At 41.8% G+C, this 20973-nt stretch overlaps 1 protein-coding gene across 3 annotated transcripts; it reads left to right on the forward strand.

Annotated features, from left to right (window-relative positions):
• Positions 1 to 1005: 1005 nt before the first annotated feature.
• On the forward strand, positions 1006 to 20598 carry LOC114353011 (uncharacterized). Of its 3 annotated transcripts, none has more exons than XM_028304805.1 (17): positions 1006 to 1539; positions 2946 to 3210; positions 3749 to 3820; positions 4432 to 4560; positions 5631 to 5847; positions 6825 to 7001; positions 7470 to 7562; positions 8130 to 8225; positions 8531 to 8621; positions 13389 to 13603; positions 14210 to 14388; positions 14907 to 15012; positions 15551 to 15643; positions 16053 to 16153; positions 17563 to 17691; positions 19200 to 19335; positions 20417 to 20598. In XM_028304805.1, exons 2-17 carry the CDS (start codon positions 3014 to 3016, stop codon positions 20528 to 20530), a joined length of 2145 nt encoding a protein of 714 aa, XP_028160606.1. In that variant the 5' UTR covers positions 1006 to 1539; positions 2946 to 3013; the 3' UTR covers positions 20531 to 20598. The 3 variants fall into 3 exon arrangements, with proteins under 3 accessions (XP_028160606.1, XP_028160607.1, XP_028160608.1); XM_028304806.1 differs by having other exon boundaries at positions 1006 to 1531; positions 2938 to 3210; XM_028304807.1 differs by lacking the exon at positions 1006 to 1539 and having other exon boundaries at positions 2953 to 3413; positions 3614 to 3820.
• Positions 20599 to 20973: the final 375 nt, after the last annotated feature.

Below are 20973 nucleotides of genomic sequence, written 5' to 3' on the forward strand. Positions count from 1 at the left end.
AACAATAATTATTACAAAATATTCGATTTGGCAAGCTTCATGAAACAAAAATCATTTTGATCTTGATTTTTTTGTCTGCTATCACAAATTCAAAATTGTTGCAAATAGTTTTCAAAGAGGCCATCTATCGGTGGGAGTAAGTTTCAAGTAGCGCCATCTATTAGTGAAAACTGGCATTCATAGCGCCATCTATTAGTGCGAACTGGCATTCAAGTAGCGCCATCTGTTAGTAAAAACAGGCACTCACAGCGCCATCTAGTAGTGAAAATGGGCATTTTTAGTAGCGCCAGCGGTTCCAAAAGCGCCATCTGTTGTCCAGTTGAGGTATCATGTTTTTGGGTTATTGCTCGAAGTTGCAAAGACTGCAGTCGGGGCAGCGCCTCTTCCTGCGGCGACTGTGTTTGTCGTCCAGCTTGTAGTCGTAGTGACCTGACCTGGTTCTGGAGCGGGATGCAGACCTGAATAGGAATTAGAGACCATATTCATGAGGAATCATTTCAAATTAAATAACAATTTCACGCGAAGGAGTTAACGTTATTTAAGGACTGACTTTAATCCTAAATCTCAAATCTTTGTGCCGTGCAGCGCAGACGCAGATTTAAAAAAATAAAACAAAACTGTCAAACATGACGCTTCCATTTCCCGCCAAAAAGCTTACCACAGATAACTAAGGCTGAGTTGCACCACCTTTATTTTGACAGTGACTATAACCAGAACCGACGTTTTTTGCAAGGAGTTGACAGACTTAACGTTTGTTAAATTTAAAGTAAGATGGTGCAACCCAGCCTTAATATTCTAGCGCATAGGTTAGGTTAGGTTAGGTTTTTCTTGAATGTTGGCATTACCTGGATCGCGAGCGGGAGAGCCGGGGTGAGTGCCGGCACTCGTCCATGTCGTCGTCAAGCTGCCCCTTGAACAGTACGCCCCAGTACTGGTAAGCCAGGTAGATGAGCGTCAGAACGCCTGCTACCTGGAACATAAACCGCGCGTTACCTATGTCTTCACCCTTAAAACTCAGTAAATAAGGGTCAATTTTCAGTACTAGTACACCAGGATTAGCGTCAGTCCGCCTGCTAACTGAAACATACATCTGCGCTTGTGCCATAGCTTGTGCAGGCAAAGCCGCGGGTAGAAGCTAGTTTTATCAAAAGGTACAACTAAACATAGGTTAATTCCAATTTGGGTAAGCTGGGAAGGAAAATAAATAAGTCAAATTGCTTCTGAAGCAATAAGCAAGCTCCTGTAAGCAAACAACACAATAAACCAATTAGTCGATTAAGATCCATTAAGATAAGACGTATTATTTACCACAATAGCAATTACACCATTTGACTGAATTTAGAAGACATAATAATAGGTGGTTAATCTAAATATCTTAATGGATTAAGTAGTATGACTTTCTGATATGCTTTATTACGCATGATCAGTGCGTGCTCTAGGTTCCTACGTATTTTCCAGGAAAATTCGTGTAAAAACACGCATTTAAAAGGAAAAATTGTAGAAACTACTTCTAAGTGACTTGAAAAAGCTTAATACTGGCTCAGAATACGGAACAAACCAGAAACCGTCAACGGGCGTAAATGTGTATTCATATAAAGTACTCCAAATCGCACTACTTTGACTTTAGAGCAATCAGTCAATGGCCGGCGCGCGCATTGTTTACATATCCGTCAGATTGACACTTTATAATTAAATTATGCCGTCTTGTGCCGTTCCAACATGTAAGAATGCTACTGGAATTACGAAGAAAGTGCATGGGATCATGTTTTATCCGTAAGTAGCACATTTCCAATTCATTTTAATTAAATAATAATTTTCAAAAAAAATCACGGTTGTATTTTGTAAGTGTTGCCACAGGTCAACGGAATATTTTACCCTACTTTTTTATATTGAATTACATTTGTCTACTTATAAAAAATTCACGCGTTAATTTTGTTAGCGTTACCACAGAATAATGGAATATTTTCCCCATCCTTTTTGTTTTAATTAGTTTTTAGTGTAATTTCATCCATGACATGACAACCTGATTAATTAAATTATAAGTGCCACTTGTGGTCTAAACTGAATAAATATTTTTGATTTTGATTTGATTTCAATATATTGAATTAATTTATAATATTACTCCCTAATAATGAGGAGATAATAAATTACTATCGTGAATTTCATACTTTCCCATTTATTCAAAAGTAAGGCATTGGTATCAACAGATCAGCAGCAGCAATATTTGTATATTTAATAATAATTTTAAGTAATTAATTATTGCTTACATACTTACTCTGATTTTTTTTCAGGATACACAGCCAGAGTTGCCTCGCAATCAAATTTAAGTATTGGTGATGTTTTTGATTTGGATTCTGTTTTTGACTCCAAGAAAAGTTAAACTAAAAGCACTACTGCGCCGTAAACAAATGTTTTGTTGTCGATATGTTTACATAATAAAGAACCTTAAGTTTCTTTTTTGTTTTACTTGGCATTCTAAAATTTATATTCGACTTTTGTAATTGACTTTTAAATAACATATTATACCTACATAAAATATAGTACATATATTACACTATTTAATAGAAATAAATAATCATCTTACACTTAGTTACTTCGGAGTAAAAATTAAATTCATAGGTAGGTAGGTACTATCTATGCCTATGGCCAGTCATGTCGTCTCGTTCTATCGCAAAGAATCACCATTTGATAAGAGCGAGAGCAAAAACGGAAATGGATAGTTAACACTGGCCGTGTGTACTTATTTCACTTACTTATTTTTTACTTGTTTAACATCTCTTTAAAAAATTACATAATTTTACCCCAAAAATGGGGGTGTCACACGGCGCTAGTAACACTAAAGGGGGTAGAGGGGCGCGGGAGGGGAAGTATTTTGGACACAAGTTGCCGCGTAGAAATGTTATCGAACACTCCTTCTGGTTTGTTCTGTATTCTGAGAATACTGGTTATTTACTTGATTGGAAGCAGACACCATAATTTTATTACATCATAAAGTAGTTACCAGGAGTCCAGGATGTCGGAAAGAAAAAAAGACCACAGAAAAAGAAAACCAACCGCAATATTCAGCTGTCTCGCTCGCACGAAGTCTATCATGGAGTCTACCAAGGACTCCATAGCTCCTGTATACGAACTTTACGCGGGCTTCTGCCGAGAAACCACTTTGCATGGATTAAAACATACTGTAAAAGACCAAGTGCACTGGTGCGAAAGGTAAACACAAAATACTGGGCAATTTTCTATATTATATTTCTTTGGGAAACGAGAATTTACATTGTGCTGTCAAATGACGGGACTGACAGTTGGCAGTTCGATTTGCAAATCTTGGTTTTTTTCTTGGTGGCCAGCTTGATCCCAATCTGCCAAGAAGGTTTTAATAAGTCCTCACCATGTTCGGTGTCCTCCCTTTATTGGTTACTAGCTGACCCGGCGAACTTTGTTCCGCCTTAATGGCAATAAATAAGCAGACTTTTTTTTAATTTCGAACGGGATAAAAAGTATCCTATGTCCTTTTCCTGGCTATAAACTACCTCCCTGACAATTTTCAGCTAAATCGGTTCAGCCGTTCTTGAGTTATAAGCGAAGTAACTAACACGACTTTCTTTTATATATATAGATTTTCGATGAGGGAGATCCATAACCCAAAGATTTCCACAGCGACTGGTCCTGCTGCCAGCATCCGTACCTCTTTCCTATTATTTTTGAAGCTGGAGTGTATTATTTTACACATTCTTAAAGTTTGTTCGAGCAGGTTCCTCTGGTTCGTGCTGACCCTCAGTGCCTTCTTCGGTGCGGTCTACTGCGCACTGAGCCAGCTATCCAGGTGGGCACTATTTTACTTTCTCAAACCGTCTGAATTCGAAAGTTATTTTGTATTCCCAGTTGAGTTGTCAGCAGGGTACTCCTTAAGATTATGTCATTGTACACTTTAAGGATACGCCCATGCACACCCACATTGTATCATTATTCATCATCATTTCCCGACACTACCTACCAAAGTGGAGTGAAACAGAGGTGTGTGGCAGATTTTCAAATTTTTACACCCCCAGCCCTTTCTACTCCGCTGTAGTACCCACCCAACGAAGGATGGGGCCTACCCAGTAAAACTCGGCGGAGCTTCCAGTTGCTGTCTGTCAGACATTACAAATACAAATATTTTATTCAGTACTTTAAGTCCTTTCCAGGGCGCTTACTTATACATACACGTCCCAAATAGTTTTCCCTACCACCACTTCGAGACAACATGGGCACGTGCTGAGAAGTTTCGTCCGCAGCTCCGTCCTAAGCTAGTATACCAGTAGTCCTAAGATGCACGCCGTGATAACTTTTATCGACGTCAAAATGTATGGGCAAAATCGATAAAACGGCGTGATAATAACCACTTATCGCGGCGCGCATCCTAAACTGATTGATCTCATTGGGATGTTCCTGCAGGTACAACGTGGAGCCGGTGGTGGTGTCGATGCAGCGCGACTACCGGCGCTGGTGGAGCACCTTCCCCGCCGTCACCGCCTGCTTCACCGACCGCGTGGAGCCCGACAAGGCCAAGCTGGCCATCGAGATGTTAGCTACTACCCCTAGCCTAGCCGCAGACTTATGCTTCAGCCACATCAACCGCGGACTGTCATGGGTCGCGCGACCTGTCATTGACCTATGATCGCGCCGGCGATGGCGCGGCGATCTGCACGCGTTAGTGCCTTTTCACACGTCCCGGTTGCCGGCTAACCGGCGCCGGGTATCCGGTGGTGAAGTGTATGGGCATGGTACGTAGCTTTCACATGTTCCGGCGTAATTAATCCGGCATGCCCATACACTTCACCACCGGGTACCCGGCGCCGCCGGTTAGCCGGCAACCGGAACATGTGAAAAGGGTCTTAGTGTGGTTGAAGCTTTACAAACTTTTTGTCGGCCGATAGTCAGGTATAGGTTGCTCAACAAGAGTTGAGGCAAACAACTATCGTCACGCGACCAATACGGATTGATGCTGGAGGGAGTTGTCTGTCAGTGTAAGGTAATATGGACAGGCACAGTTCGTGCTACCCATTTCCAGTCATGTTGTCTCGTTCTATCGCAAAGAATCGCTATTTGATGACAGCGAGAGAAAAAACGGTAAGGGGTAGCTGGATCTGTGGCTCACTGTACATAAGTTGTATGTGTGTATGTGTTTTGGTGATCAGTTTATAAGACATGCTGGTTACAGACCAAAAGCTAAGCTAAAAGTTATTGGTCTCCCGCCTAACTCAGTCAGTGCCTAAGGTATGGGAGCAGCACGGGAGGGGTGACATTGACATAATGACATGACAGAGCATATTATTATAAATCTGAAGAAGATCTGAAGTCTCGTTCAGGACGCGTGCTGCGCCGTCGTGGCCTCTTTAGAGCCCTTTTTTCCGTCGGGAAATGCTTTGCGCATAACCACTGGCAAGCCACTGGCCGATGGGGGTGGTCAGTGGATTATGTGGGACTCCCAGCCAGAAGGGCGGGGCCTATCCACTAAAACCCGACGGTGTTCTACGGGGTCATTGACATGGAGCCGAGGCCTCTTTGAGCCCTAGTTTAGCTAATTTTAGCTCACATACTCGTAGCTGATGCAGTTTTCCATACTGTTTGGTTAAGTTATTCATCACTTCTAGGAACTGGAACGTGACAGAAGAGTCTGACCCGACCCGCTACGCGTACTACGCCGGCTTCATCGACCTGGTGACCGACGTGTCCTTCAGGAGCAACCTGCAGAACTTCTGGAAGTACCAGAACGATGAGTCCGTCAGGGGCATTGATCTGCTGCAGCTGGCTCTGAGCGTGCACCCGACTATACTGCTGAAGGTCATGGTATCGGACTCTATTAAAGAGGTACGCATTAAAAAGGGGATTAATTATGGGCCATTTAATTTATAAACTGCATGTAGTTACCTATTTTATTTGTGACCTAAGTGTACCTATGATATGTTTATTTTATTTTTAAGCTTGTAAGCGCTTTGGACCTGCTCTGTAAGCTTACAAGTGTTTTGCATTAATAAATAAATAAATAAATTAAGCTTATTATCACGTTAAGTTTTGTATTGATTTATTAGAAGTAGGATCTTGAGTAGACCATGCAGCTTTCTGTCGCTATTATAACTTCTGAAAAGAAGGTGTAGAAGTAGAAGATATTGAGAAAGTTCTGGCTGTTTTAAGTGATGAGCTAAAAATGTAGTTTTCTTCTAGTTTCTACTGTTGATTAAGAGGCTGACAGAAGTGACTGAGTTTCTTGAGCTGCTCCTTCTCAGCACTGGCCCCACAGATATTGTGACTGGCCCTCATTATTGCCCTGAAGTATTGATCAATGGTGGAGTTAAAATTGTACTGAGACGTGTGACGATAAGGCCGGGTTCCCACTATGCCGGACCGGCATTTCTGCCGGAAACCGGACACCGGATCCGAAATCCGAGCCGAATGAAGTGCGGGGAGCACGAGCGGGGCAGGGCGGGAAGCACGGGCGCGGCGGGGTGGGCCGCAACTCGTTCACATTACTCCGGTCCGGTGATTTTGCCGGCATTTTGTAGCGACAAAACGCTCGGTAAAAATGCCGGGCTCGGCGAAAAAGCCGGATCCGGGATAATGTGAACAGCTTCATACAATTTGTACCGCCGCTAGGCCTTCCGGCGATTTTACCGGACCGGGAGATCTGCCGGTCCGGCATAGTGGGAACCCGGCCTTACAGACCTTCAATATCACCAAAACCTTTCGGTTTTCCAAATGGTCCCAAACGAAAAGTACTCGTCCCGATTTGGAGGACTTAAAAACTGATCTATAGTAGATATAGGTTTTTAGACGCGTTATTTTTCCAGGTGTTCTGGATGCCAGTCATGACAGAGGTGGGCATGTGTCTGACCTTCAACTCGATGTATGCGAGGTTCCAGTTCATGCTGCCAGACCTGGAATGGCACCAGACTGAACTGCATAAATGCCACTACCATAGCGGGCAGTGCTATGTCAGGATCGACTCCGTGAACAATGGTGTTAGGGTAAGTATTTAGGGAAATAAACCTGATAGAGCTAACTGCGCAACTCGCTGGAATGCAATTTTCCCTCGCACTCATCCGCACACCTCCCCGAGCTCGCCCCATCAGTACCACAACGTCGATGTGACGTCACAGCTGTCAGGTGCGCAGTTAACTCAATGGGGTTGTAGAAGGTGGTTTAAAATAATGTGCTTTTGAATCTGGTAGTTCTGGCTTTTAATATCTACCCTATTTTTGCTTGCAAATAGTTTTAAATTAGGTTATGCTGAATTGCTGATGCATTTGACTTTTTGCAATCAGCAGTCACCCGACTGCAAGCGCTTGATCATATCTTCAAATCTCACCACAGTCAGTTGATATTCAGTGAAAAATTGTGTTGGAGATCTAATTTAGAATTAATTAACTACGAGTACCTACTTATAGGTTGATGAAATCCCCTGTTTAAACTTGATCTTCATTTGTTTCCGACAGTATTTCGTCCATTCTCCGTTCGAGATATCCACCGCAATCTCCAATCCGACTGGAGAGGTAATGCCGGGGGAGGAGCTGATTATCGACTTTAAGGTCAGGAACAAAATAAATCGTCAATTAATGCTTGATTGATATTAACTGGTTCATACACTAAGGCAGGGCATTCACCAGTCTGTCACCGAACCTTATCCAGTGCTGCCAGCCAACTGGGGAGCGAAAATGTATTACAAAAGTGACACGCTCACTCACACGCTGCATAAAATTCTATAATGNTATTATAACACCAACAATCGTATAAAAGTATAACTCTACACTAGTCTACACTCCTATAAGTCCCTTAGACAGGTATAGGTGTAATTAATTGCAATAATACAGCTTATACATCACGAGTGAACTGTACTAATGCTTTAAGTACACATTGGAACTAAATGTGAACTCTTAAATGGAGTAAAATGTTACTTGGGAATGGTTCTTTTAACCTCAACTGGAAAGCTCTTACAAACTTGAATCAAACTAGCAAAAATAAAAAAGAAGCAAAGAACCAAACTGTGACGATCAAGCCGAAGGTGGAAGAAAGCTTCACTCGGAATCCCAAAGATTAGACGACTGATGATGATGATAATGATAACACGGTGTTCACATGTTAATTAATGCACCCAGGCTGTCGAGATCCAGGCTTCACCAAGCGTGAAGAAGCTCCGACCTGACCAGCGCCGGTGCCATTACCCTGATGAGTGGATCAGCGACTCTGTCAGGGTAAGCAAACGATGTCTCATGAAAAGCCGGTAGCAGAAGCTGGACACCATAAGTCGAAGATAGCCCTCCTGTTTCTTATTTTTACTTTAGTTCTTTAATTCTTCCGACAAAGATTTTCACAACGACAAGTCCTAAACTGCCCGCATTTAGCTTCCCGCCTTCACCAGACCTGACTCTACTGATTAGGAGATTAAACTTCGGGTCCGTCATTCGAGAATTTTTCTGCCCTAACGGCATTTTGCTCTACAAGCTGTGTGCCCTACTGCCCATTGCCTGTTCTTAATTTCTCTGCTGTTTTTTTCTAGGCTTACAGCTTCGGACTTTGCCAGATGCACTGCAGGAACCGAATGGCGCTGATGTTTTGCGGATGCCGGCCTTTCTTTTATGTCAAAGGAGGTATAATAAATACACGTATCCTCATCATCCCTCATCCTAAGTCATCCTCCCATAATGCTCCCATATATCCACCTCACATTTAAAAAGTTCATTCAAATGTCAAATAAAAACTTTTTGAACACACTGGCACATACAACGACGTTGTCTTTCAACCAAACCTGTCAAGCTAACGTCATTACAAAAAAAAATCGGAACCATTTGCGTTTTCCAGTAAACATTTTGTGATAAAACTTGATAAAATAAATTCAGTTCAGTGTCGTCGCTGTATTTGAGGTCATCGCCCGCGTTCCCGCCAAAAGCAATTTTGTTTTCAAGATGGCGCTCCCTGCGACGCGATTGGGATGGCGTGCATCGGCCGCAACGTCGAAATACTTATCAACCTGCCAAAGAACCTCGCCAAATGCTCCTGCCTTCCTCAGTGTTCCGAGCTCAACTTCTATTCTCATACAAAAAAGGTCGTTAATAGGTGAGCTTCTTGAAAATGACAGCATTATTGATTGACCTGAGGATGATGGGTTACTCCGAAAAACGTTATGCCAAGTTTCGAATAGTGCTATTCCTCTCACGCAAAGCGAGAAGCCAGAATGAGGGACGGTGACAGAAAGACCCGAAACTGTGTAAACAGCGTTTCGGAGTAGCCCTGCTGAAGTCATCGACCTAGTTTTTCCAATTTCTGGGTTATCTATCCAACTTCTTGGCGGGAAAGTGAAGCGTCATCGTTAGCAGTTTACTTTTTCTTTTTGTACTAGGGAGCCAGGTAGGTCCGTCAATTTTCATTAAGTAATTAAATAATTATTTCTATGTTCAGTGATTTGAAATACTATAGCCATAGCTTTAAAGCCCGTTTTCCACTGCCAAAGAGGAATTACTATAGTCTTTTTCACGTAAGATGATCCGTATGACACTTCAAGGTTATCCATATTACGCATACTACAAATGCAGAATGTTTTTGAAAAAATATTTGTATTTTATTAGCAATATAATAAAAAAAAATTCATGACTTGTCTTGAAATATATAGTAAAATCTGAGTCTATTGATTATATTTTAATTAAATACGATGTAAAAACAGTTTTTATTTCATGTACGCAATGTGTGAAACGGAATAGATTTAGTGCTGGGGTATTTCTTGTACAATAAAATCGATTATTTCCGCGGTTCATTAATCGATTGCAGTGAATACTTAGTTATTAAAAACATCACAAAAATCAACTATATTTTTCGATTATTGACTTTAATAAACGCATTGAAAATAAATTAATAGTTTTTAATTTAAAGAAACAGAACCAGTACTTTTTAGGAATCGTTTTTTTGAACACGAACCATGAAATTTGAATTTTATCAATAAAAAATTGTTACAATAATATTTTTAATTAAAAAAAAAAACATGTTTTTTGTTAAATAACACCTATATAAAATAATTCTCTAAAAGTAGGTTTTACTAAATCTTCGAAAAATTTTTTTTTTTTTTTAATTTCTCAAGAAACAACTTTATTAAACAATAACAAACTAAAAGACAATGCCGGAAATTGGCGTCTTTTTTTCTTCGCGCGGCCATCGATCAAACCTTGTTTTTTGATTACAAAATAGTGTAATAAACCAAACTTACTATGACATGTATACCTCTAAACTCAGTCTGAACTGAGTTACGAGCATAAGAAGTTTGATGATTTTCATACTAGATTTGCTCTTTGCGCGCAAGTTTTGTAAGAAGTTGCAACAAAATAGTGACATTGTGTGTGTAAACAAACAATACCATCCATTAAAGGCTCCAGACATCAATAAGCAGCAGAATCAGCGCAATAAAAAAATAGCGCAATATTTTGTTGCAATTTCTTACAAAACTTGCGCGCAAAAAGCAAATCTAGTATGAAAATCATCAAACTTCTAATGCTCGTAACTCAGTTCAGACTGAGTTTAGAGGTATACATGCCATAGTAAGTTTGGTTTATTACACTATTTTGTAATCAAAAAACCAAGTATGGTCGATGGCCGCGCGAAAAAAAAAAGACGCCACCTTCCATACAAAATCTGGCATTGCCATTTGTACAGGTAATTTACAAACTTAAAAACTATACTATATACAAAAAAAAATCGATAGATAAATCGCTATGGTTTAGTTATGTGACATCTCTAAATCGTTCAAACTCGAAACGTCATACGGATCATCTTAGGTGAAAAAGACTATAGGGATGTCTAGAGGAGCGATCTTGCTTTTCTACTGAGAAAGAGTTCGGGAGCTCATTACTCTTTTTGCCCTCTGTCATTTTCACTCGACTCTAAAAGCATTTTTGTATTGCGTGGTAAACGGGTCGCTCCGTTCGCAGTGGAAAACCCGCTTAATAAAAAAAAAAAACTTAACGAAAAAGTTTCATTACTAAAATATATAAAATAGGTAGGTAATCGTCATGTTTTAAATATCCTAATAATAATATGTAATAAATAAATATCCTTAAACATTTTACAATCCTTGGACAGTCCCAAACTAAGCAAAGCTTGTACTATGTATGGGTACTAGACAAAGGATATAAACATAATAATAACTTACTTTTTTTTGTAAAATACATTAAAATTCATAATTTCAATTTCTGCCCGGCCGGGAATCGAACCCGGGACCTCTCGGCATAGTAGTCCGTTTCCGAACTACTACACTACCTACACCAAACGGCCGAGCATTTTTATGCTACGGGACTATTCCTACCTCATTCCTACCGCTGCAACTCCTGTGTAGTCAGGTCAAGTTTGTCCCGGGGGAAAGATAAACTGTCATTGGACCCGCAACGAAATTAATCAGAAGAATTTTTCTTAACTGCCCACATTCTACTATTATCTGGACAATTTGTATTACATGAATGTGACGGAGATGGTCGACGACGAGGACCGCGTGTCGGCCGTCAGGATCAACATGATGCCGCCCAAGTTCAGGCTCAATCGTGACGTCATATTCACGCTCGAGGACCTTTTCGGTTTGGAAACTAGAATGCATGCATGAAGCTGTTGGTCGATTTACGCATGGTGTGGTTTGCTTTTTGACCAGCTTTTAAAATAAAAAATACCAAACTGATTTTTTTGGAAAAGATACAAAAACAATTTTTGATTCGGTTGTGGTCCACTATTAACTTTTGATGCACGAGAAAAACAGTTTTCTAGCTGCATGGTGTGTCTTCTATCAGAGATGTTCTTGAAAATCTGGAGGTAAGATGCACTTTCTTTGTTATTAACTTAGGTATAGTTAAGACAGTAGCGAGCCACTACCATACACATACACATATGTAAAGCTCACTCGCCTTCGTGAATTGCAACAAATAATACCAGAATTTCTCTGTGTCTTCTTAGGGTACAAGATGGCAGTGGTGTGATTCTTCAGCTACACCCAGCACCCAGCACTGCAAGACTAAAGCTAGACATTCATGCTCAAGTAAACTTATCAGTTCAACTGACCATGAATGTCCAGCTTTTACCGAATTTTGGCACCATTTTCTCAGCAGATGTACCTATCACTACGCGAGCCCTCCAGTACCCTACATAATCAACTAAAAACATTGTTTCAATACACATTTTTGTTTGCAATTTTGTTGAATGTTGACATGTTTTTGTTGATTGTGTAGGGCAGACCGGACTGGAGGGAGACCCGGCTTTAAATTTGACAATTCTATGTCAAATCAAGAATGTTTTCCACTGCTTCCAGCGTCTCTCGGCGGCACCACAGCCTTGTTCGTCGGCGCCAGTGTGCTCACCGTGGTGGAGACGATGCTTTTCATGCTGCGACACATCATCAGGTTCATAATATTGCGCAGGCCCATTGGAAGACGGATTATTGAGTTTAAACCTTAGGTTTTTGTTGGTAAAGATGTATGTGTGTGAATTTAGCGGCAAATAGTTGTTAGCCTAAGCGTAGAAGTCAAAAATAGCTTAGGTTATTCTTAATCGAATCTGTTTGTTGTAATAGAGAGATATAATTAATTAAATGTTATGAAAAAGAATTGTGTTTCAATTCACTTGGCAAATTAGAAATAGGAATGTAACCCAGAACCGCTGAGTTGAGAGACCATTACTTTTTATCTAGCCACGTAACTTAGCCTACCCGCTAAAATGCAGCTGTTAGATACTTAAGTAACAGTATACATACCTACATTAATAACATTCAAAGCAGGACAGCTTAGCCGGGTCTCTAGCGCGTATTTTTCCATACACAATCAGCAAAACATTCAACAAAAATGTTGATTGTTGACATGTTTTTTGTTGTTGTTGTGTATAAAGGCAAAACACGGCCTAAAGGACACCCAACCCAACCAGAGCCCCGATTACGGTAACTTTTAACGTCTACAATCCAGACACGCTTCATCGATTCTGCGATACGATTGGTCAAAACAGCTGACGTACGCTGTTGAACGACCAATCGTATCGCAGAATCGAGAAGCGTGTCTGGATTGGAAACGTTAAAAGTTACCGTAATCGGGACTCAGTGAAGGAACCCGGGAAAAACTAATCTGAAATATCTATCAAAGCAGAAACGAAACGTAAGCGCAGCCTTCTCGACTAACCAAAACAAAACCAAACGCACCTGTCAAAGAAACATCACTCAGTTGTCAAAATTAGCCCCTCCCTCTCTCTCCAATTTATTTATTTTCGATTTTTCTAACCTAAATTTAGAATAACACATATCGAACGACCAACGAAAATGTTCATAACGATCATAACATTCGCTCTAAATAGTTTTTATTACGTTTTCAATTTAGTTTATGTTATAATTTCGATGTTGCACACAGTTCTGCCTTTCGGGATCGATGTTGGATTATTGGGTGTTGCTGCGTATTATTTGACGAGATTGAAGAAGCCACAATACAATAATGTGGTCAGTATCTTCGGGCCTGAGGCTGGAAGCAAGGAGAGCGAACTACATCCCGAAAAAGTGGTGCGATGTATCGCGCACAGAGGCGCGGGCTTGGATGCGCCAGAGAATACTTTGGAGGCCTTCAAATACGTAAGTTTGTGGTTTATTTAACATTATAGTTATCGTAGAAGTGTTAATTATGAGATAGATAGTGTAATAAGATCATAATAGTCCAGTATAACTATACTATCATTATATTTATACATAACTATCATAAATCATAATACTTGTGTAAACATAGATAATGTGTCAATTTGTACTGTGTACCCAACAGCAATAATATAAACTAATCCATTTCTGTGAATATAAACCTCTCAGTTTTCTAAAAGCAAAGTATTTTTTGTCGGTTCAATGAGTAAACGGATTCCAGTTGTAATTAAATCCTAATTTAGTTGGTTCTTTAGTAGTATTTTTTATAAATCATTTTAGTGAAATTTAACACTCTATTGAATGCAACACATTCTTATTTATTATGTTACACTATTCTATACCCAGACTCTTTTATTGATAAAAAGTTACGCCCTAGTTGAACACTGTTTTAAAGTGACATTTCCATACTAAAACTTTTTATTAATAAGAGGGAGACAGTGCAAGACATATCCTCCTGAAATCTTGTATTACAAGTCCTCCTTTTGCCATACTCCTACAGTGTAGACTAAAAGACGTCAAGATAATTCAATATGTCTTCCATTGCAGTGTGTAGACCACGACTGCTACTTTGTGGAGCTGGACGTGAGATCCTCCCGGGACGGTCAGTTAGTCCTTCTCCATGACCAGGGCCTGGAGAGGCTGGCCGGGACCAGCGTGTCTGACGTCAGGGTCATGGACTGGGAGTCTATCAAAAACATCGATATAGGGGCTACACATCCTAATAGGTGAGTAGAAATTGATGTCAGTTGTCTGAAATGATAGAGGAAATAGACTAAAAATTGCTAAGTGGACTATTCTCACCGCTGCAACTCCTGTGTAGCCAGGATCTTGCTAAGGGAAGCTAATAATAATAAGGTTGTGTTGACTTTGAGGTACTTCCCGCTTGAGCCAACTTGTATGGCTATAAAACTGTTAAGTTGGGATTAATCGCTATCAATCTGTTAAAGAGGACAATTGAGATCATTATTTGGTTTTATAACCATAAAAATTGGTAATTGATCCCAGAGGTGAGCCCAAAGTGAGGTCTTTTTTCAAGTCACATTTATGGTATATGTTAATCATTTATTAAGAAATGAAATGTGTTTTTCTTTAAGGATATTTATTTGGCTTTCAAATAACACCAATATTGTTGGGGCACCATGATTGTGTCAGAAGAAAATCTTTAAAGTTCGCGTCGCGGGAGGGTCGATTTATTTGATGTCGAGTGTATTTGACGCTGACTGTACATGTCTTTTGTCCACAGGCACCATTTCAAGGAGGTGCACCTGTGTCTTCTAGACGATGCGTTGGACTACTTGCTGGAACACAAAGTGCGCATGATCATCGATGTCAAGGGGGAAGACAAACAGGTGATTTTTTCAATAATAATTAGTAATTCTACCAATGAAATTGCTATATTGTATACCACAGGGTAGTATTAAATAGCGCCATCTACGAAACTAATGATCAATATCAATGCCATGTTTAGTAATTGGCATATCTAAAGTCCAGTCGGCGAGCATATAAAATTTCGTCCAATGACCCCAAGCTACCCATTCTTATCGCTCGCGCGTAATTATTATAATTATTGCCTTTGCGTTCGCACACTCATTGCGGCCGCCCGTCGCACAGTCGCGAAAGCAATATAATTAGGTACGCGCGAAAGATAAGGATGAGTAGCTTGGGGTCATTGGACGAAATTCTATCTGTTCGGCGACTGGACTATATGGGGGTATATTTTCGGTAGTCTAAAATCGGCGTCTTCTCACTGGGTCAAATAACCCAAAAGGAATAAGCCATAGAAAAAAAGCTTTTTATCAGATAATAAGTTGAATAGCACTGTTTGTTTTCCTAATAAAATAAAATAAATAAGTAAGAAATAATAGAGTAATTAATATCATATTGCAGGTCATCAACGGCATCCTAAATACATTCTCTAACAGACCTTCACTGTACCAGTACGCGGCTGTGACGTGCTTCAACCCTTTCGTGCTGTACCAGGTAAGGGACTTAGCAAGGGACACTATGTATTACCACAGAATGCATAGTAATAACCGGTTGTTGGGGAAGCTACATTTGGGATGAATTAGCCCTTTAGTCTCAGAATGTCCAATTTGCAAAATGTCAAGTGGTATCAAAATGTCCAAGTCTCAAAAGTTCAAAGTTTCTTAAGAAATTATGAAATGAAAGCTCTTTATTAGAATCTTTGAACTTATAAGACTTGGACATTTCGCAACTTGGACATTTTGAGACTTGGACAGTTTGCGACTTGGACGTTTTGCGACTTGAACATTTTGCGATTTGGACATTCTGAGACTAAACCGTTCAATTTTGTAAGATGGTAAAGAGCCCTAAGCGTGCGAATCTCGAACAAGAAATATTTGTTATTCTTTAATTATTTTATCTTCAGATCCGCAAGAAAGACCCGCAGATCGTAGGCGCGGTGAGCTACCGTCCGTATTGCTTCAGCGCCCAGGATTACGACGCGGAGAACGGACCCAACCGACCCAGGTAATTAATAAATTATAATAATTGTGCCGCACGGACGCGGGGCACGCAGGGCTAGCGGTCATTACTCGACCGACCGCCGAGCGGAGCGGTCATTACTCCATCGACCGCCGAGCGGAGCGGTCATTACTCCATCGACCGCCAAGCGGAGCGGTCATTACTCGACCGACCGCCGAGCGGAGCAGTCACTACTCAACCGACCGCCGAGCGGGGTGGAAACTATCCAGTGTTTTATTTATCACCAGGCCTATAGCCTTATTCACGTAACAAAAGTTCAACGACAACAAATCGCTGAATGCGATCCTATCGAGTAATCGTACTATCGAAATGACCCTTGTGAATACGGATTTAGACCTGTTTTTCTTTTTTTTTTTTGTGGCAACCAAACCTCTCTGGGAGGTTTATTTCTGCCAATGTCGAGTGAAAAATATTGACATAGTTATCAATAGAACGTGGGTGTTTCAGTTCTATTGATTTTTTATGGATTCCGTGGAGTTAAGTATGCCCGTAAGCAGGTTTCGAGACGCCACCGGGTCCAAAGCGGGTTGTTCATACGACAACCCACTCGACACTCGATGCGCGCTCAAATTCGAAGTATTTCAATGTTTTTATAATTTATCACTTCACTGCACTTTAGAACACAAAATAACACCAAATTTGTACACTAAAGTCCATTAAATAATAAATTGAAACCATTAAAACAGATCGACCATGCTTCCCGTTCAACTACCCTCCACGGAATCCGAACTGTTTTTCAATGGAACGACTTCTGTACCTCTAGTAGGAAAACTTTCGAGTTCGTTTCGTTGCGTATTCAAAGTGTCATCGAAAAATTTTGTATGAAAAATTAAACAGCGCCCCCTAGGGCGGCTATAATATAGGGGGCGCTGTTTAATTTTTCATACAAAATTTTTCGATGACACTTTGAATACGCAACGAAACGAACTCGAAAGTTTTTCGTACTAGAGGTACTGAACGTCAGCGAGATCTTGACTGTCAAAATACGTGAACTAGGCCACAGGCCTGTTCATCTACCCGAGTAGGAACCGAAAGCGGGTTTAATCCATAAAAGATTCACGAGCGAGTAGTGAGTGACGTAAGCGCGCGTATTTTTCACCCATCGTAAAAAAATATTAAATAGGAAAATAAGAAAAAATACGCGTGTGATATGCTAGATGGCGACATAGCAGCTTCTTGTAGTCGTCATTCATCCCTATCGCATCGGCACAGCATCGATAGTTTAGTCGGGCAGTTGATCAGTATGGGCATGTATGGAAGTGCGCACATTACACCGATTTGATTTGGCCGATTCTTCATACAAATTAAAATCGGGCACAACTAACGGCCACCTAAAAATCGGTGGGCTGCGCCAAGTCTTACACTGATGACTGACAAATTAATTATTTTCACAGATACGGCGAGAATCTCCCGCTCCACGCGGTCCTACGCTTAGCAGACGCTCTCCATTCGCTCGCCTGGCGCTGGGCGGCGCGCTGGTGCGGCGTGAGTGCTGTCCTGCTGCACAAGGACGTGGTCAGCCCGTGAGTTACTACTACTAACCTACTATTACTACTCTACTACTACTCTACTAATACGACTACTCTACTGCTACTACTCTACTACTACTAGTCTACTACTACTACTACTCTCAATTCGCTCGCCTGGCGCTGGGCGGCGCGCTGGTGCGGCGTGAGCGCTGTCCTGCTGCACAAGGACGTGGTCAGCCCGTGAGTGACGTCACACTACTTTACTACTACTACTACTCTCCATTCGCTCGCCTGGCGCTGGGCGGCGCGCTGGTGCGGCGTGAGCGCTGTCCTGCTGCACAAGGACGTGGTCAGCCCGTGAGTGACGTCACACTACTCTACTACTACTACTCTACTACTACTACTACTCTGCTACTACTACTACTATACTACTACTACTCTCCATTCGCTCGCCTGGCGCTGGGCGGCGCGCTGGTAAGGACGTGGTCAGCCCGTGAGTGACGTCACACTATTCTACTGCTACTACTCTACTACTACTACATTCCATTCACTCGCCTGGCGCTGGGCAGCGCGCTGGTGCGGCGTGAGCGCTGTCCTGCTGCACAAGGACGTTGTTAGCCCGTGAGTGACGTTACACTACTCTACTACTACTACTCTCCATTCGCTCGCCTGGCGCTGGGCGGCGCGCTGGTGCGGCGTGAGCGCAGTCCTGCTGCATAAGGACGTGGTCAGCCCGTGAGTGACTACTACTACTCTACTATTACTACTCTACTACTACTACTCTACTATTACTACTCTACTACTACTACTCTACTATACTACTACTACTCTCCATTCGCTCGCCTGGCGCTGGGCGGCGCGCTGGTGCGGCGTGAGCGCGGTCCTGCTGCACAAGGACGTAGTCAGCCCGTGAGTGACGTCACACTACTCTACTACTACTACTCTTCTACTACTACTACTACTACCCTCTACTACTACTACTACCCTCTACTACTACTACTACTACCCTCTACTACTACTCTACTACTACTACCCTCTACTACTACTCTACTACTACTACTACTCTCCATTCGCTCGCCTGGTGGTGGGCGGCACGTTGGTGCGGTGTGAGCGCGGTCCTGCTGCACAAGGACGTGGTCAGCCCGTGAGTGACTACTACTACCCTCCATTACTACTCTACTACTACTACTCTCCATTCGCTCGCCTGGCGCTGGGCGGCGCGCTGGTGCAGCGTGAGCGCTGTCCTGCTGCACAAGGACGTGGTCAGCCCGTGAGTGACATCACACAGACCCCGCCCCCACGCAGTCCTACGCAGACTTCTCTACTACTACTACTACTCTCAGCTACTACTCTACTACTACTACCCTCCACTACTACTCTACTACTACTCCACTAATACTCTACTACTACCCTCCACTACGACTCTACTACTACTTCGCTACTACTCTACTACTACACTACTACCCTCCACTACTCGAACTCTCCGTCAGAAGGGGTCGAACTCTCCGCCAGAAGGTTGGGGCATGGCCTGTCTTGACAGATATTGTATTACATATTTACAGTGCCGAGGTGCAGTACTGGCGGTCGCTAGGCATTCGCTGCGCCGGTTGGTGTGTGAACAGGCCTTTGGAGAAACTGTACTGGCGCGGAGTCCTCAAGGCGCCCTATTTGGCCAACACGCTTCTCGGGGAACCAGATGTGAGTATATCTAGACCAGTGTTTTTCAACCTTTTTCATGACGCGACCCCCCTAGTATGAAAAAATTTTTTGCGACCCCCCGACCGTTCGCTTTTTTTTCATGCCTTTTACAAAGATGTTGTAGAGGCCTAATTCTTCAATCTATACAACATTTATGCATTTGCATAATTAGATTTCGAATATAGGTAAATGTAGCTTTAAAACTTCTCTGATTATTTACTGAGGTAGTTTTTACGAGCTCTCGCGACCCCTCTATAGAGGCTTGAAAAACACTGATCTAGACCATAAAATTAATAGCTATAGTCCGGTCGCCGAGCAGATAGAATTTCGTCCAATGACCCCAAGCTAGCCATCCTTATCGCTCGCGCGTAATTATATTGCTGACGGGCGACCGCAGTGAGTGTGCGAGCGCGACAGCAATAGCTCGGGATCATTGGACGGAATTCGATCTGCTCGGCGACCGGACTTTAATAAAAAAATGGCGTCCTTTTAGCGGTAAGTGCTGTCACTGTCAAAAAAATGTATGGGAAAACGTCACTTTTAAAGTTTAGAAAACGTGTCCTCGCCGAAAACATGCTAATTTCGGTGTTTGTCATGTTGTAGTCGAAGTTAATCGGATTAAGATATTTAGGCTTGGTTGCACCACCTAACTTTAACGGTAACTATAACGATAACCGGAGATTTTTGAATGGAGTGTGACAGATTTTTGACGTTTGTTAAATTCAAAATAAGATGGTGCAACCCAGCCTTAGTGTTACTTCAAGCAACCTCGCCTCCCCGCGGTTGACTTCCGATTATTGTCAAAGGTTTTGAATTATTTCTACAATAGGTACACGGCTAACTTAGATTGGGCGCTGGATGCAAATCTTTACCAAGCGGCAAGCGTTCAATCTGGAAATCATTGGGGGAGGCCTACGTTCAGCAGTGGACGTCCTGTGGCTGAAATGCTGATGACGAGTACAGGACTATTCCCACCTCTCGTTCCCACCGCTGCAACTCCTGTGTAGCCAGGATCTACAGCTTGACTGCCAATAAAAACTGATGATGAGTATCAAAAAACATGTGGTTGCAAAAATTTCAGATCGAGAAGAGAGCCGAAGCGAAAGAACGTGATACCGACGAGAACGAACGCGCCGGTCCGCTCGTTGACAAACTCTTGGAGCCGGAACGGCGAATGTCCTCCGGGCAGAACTAGGCGTTTAAAAAACAAAATGTCACTTTGACAGCGCGGATTCTTGTTCTGTTTAAAAGACAAAATGTCACTTTGGCAACGAGGTTTTGTTTTTTAGGTTCTGCCCACGGCGTAAAGGATAGGCAGCCAAAACGCTTGATGTGGTCTTTTGAACAAATAAATAAAATTATTTTATTTATTTGTTCAAATTCTATTCGTGGTAAAAGAAAAGGTTGATTAAAATGGGGTTGTATTAAATTGAAATTGGAATAACATTTTTGATTTAGAAATTAACTAGAAAGTCTATGGTATGATTCTCCTTTCTGGAGTAAATTTTGACGGGTGTGATTTCTAATCTGTTCTTTTTTGGCGGGAATAGAAGCACAGATAAAAAATAACTATGTGGTTTAGGGACGAAGAAGCAAATTATTTGCTGATATAATTATTTGTTTTGCCGGGAAAGTTAT

Source organism: Ostrinia furnacalis, unplaced genomic scaffold, assembly GCF_004193835.3.
Source record: "Ostrinia furnacalis isolate ACB-3 unplaced genomic scaffold, ASM419383v2 OfSCF1534, whole genome shotgun sequence".
Classification (NCBI taxonomy): Eukaryota; Metazoa; Arthropoda; class Insecta; order Lepidoptera; family Crambidae; genus Ostrinia; species Ostrinia furnacalis.

Coding starts and splice junctions, on each gene's coding strand:
- LOC114353011 (XM_028304805.1), top strand. CDS start 3,014: ATGTCGGAAAGAAAAAAAGACCACAGAAAAAGAAAACCAACCGCAATA. Junction 4,561..5,630: donor GCCAAGCTGGCCATCGAGAT/GTTAGCTACTAC, acceptor CATCACTTCTAG/GAACTGGAACGTGACAGAAG. Junction 19,336..20,416: donor CGCTTCTCGGGGAACCAGAT/GTGAGTATATCT, acceptor CAAAAATTTCAG/ATCGAGAAGAGAGCCGAAGC.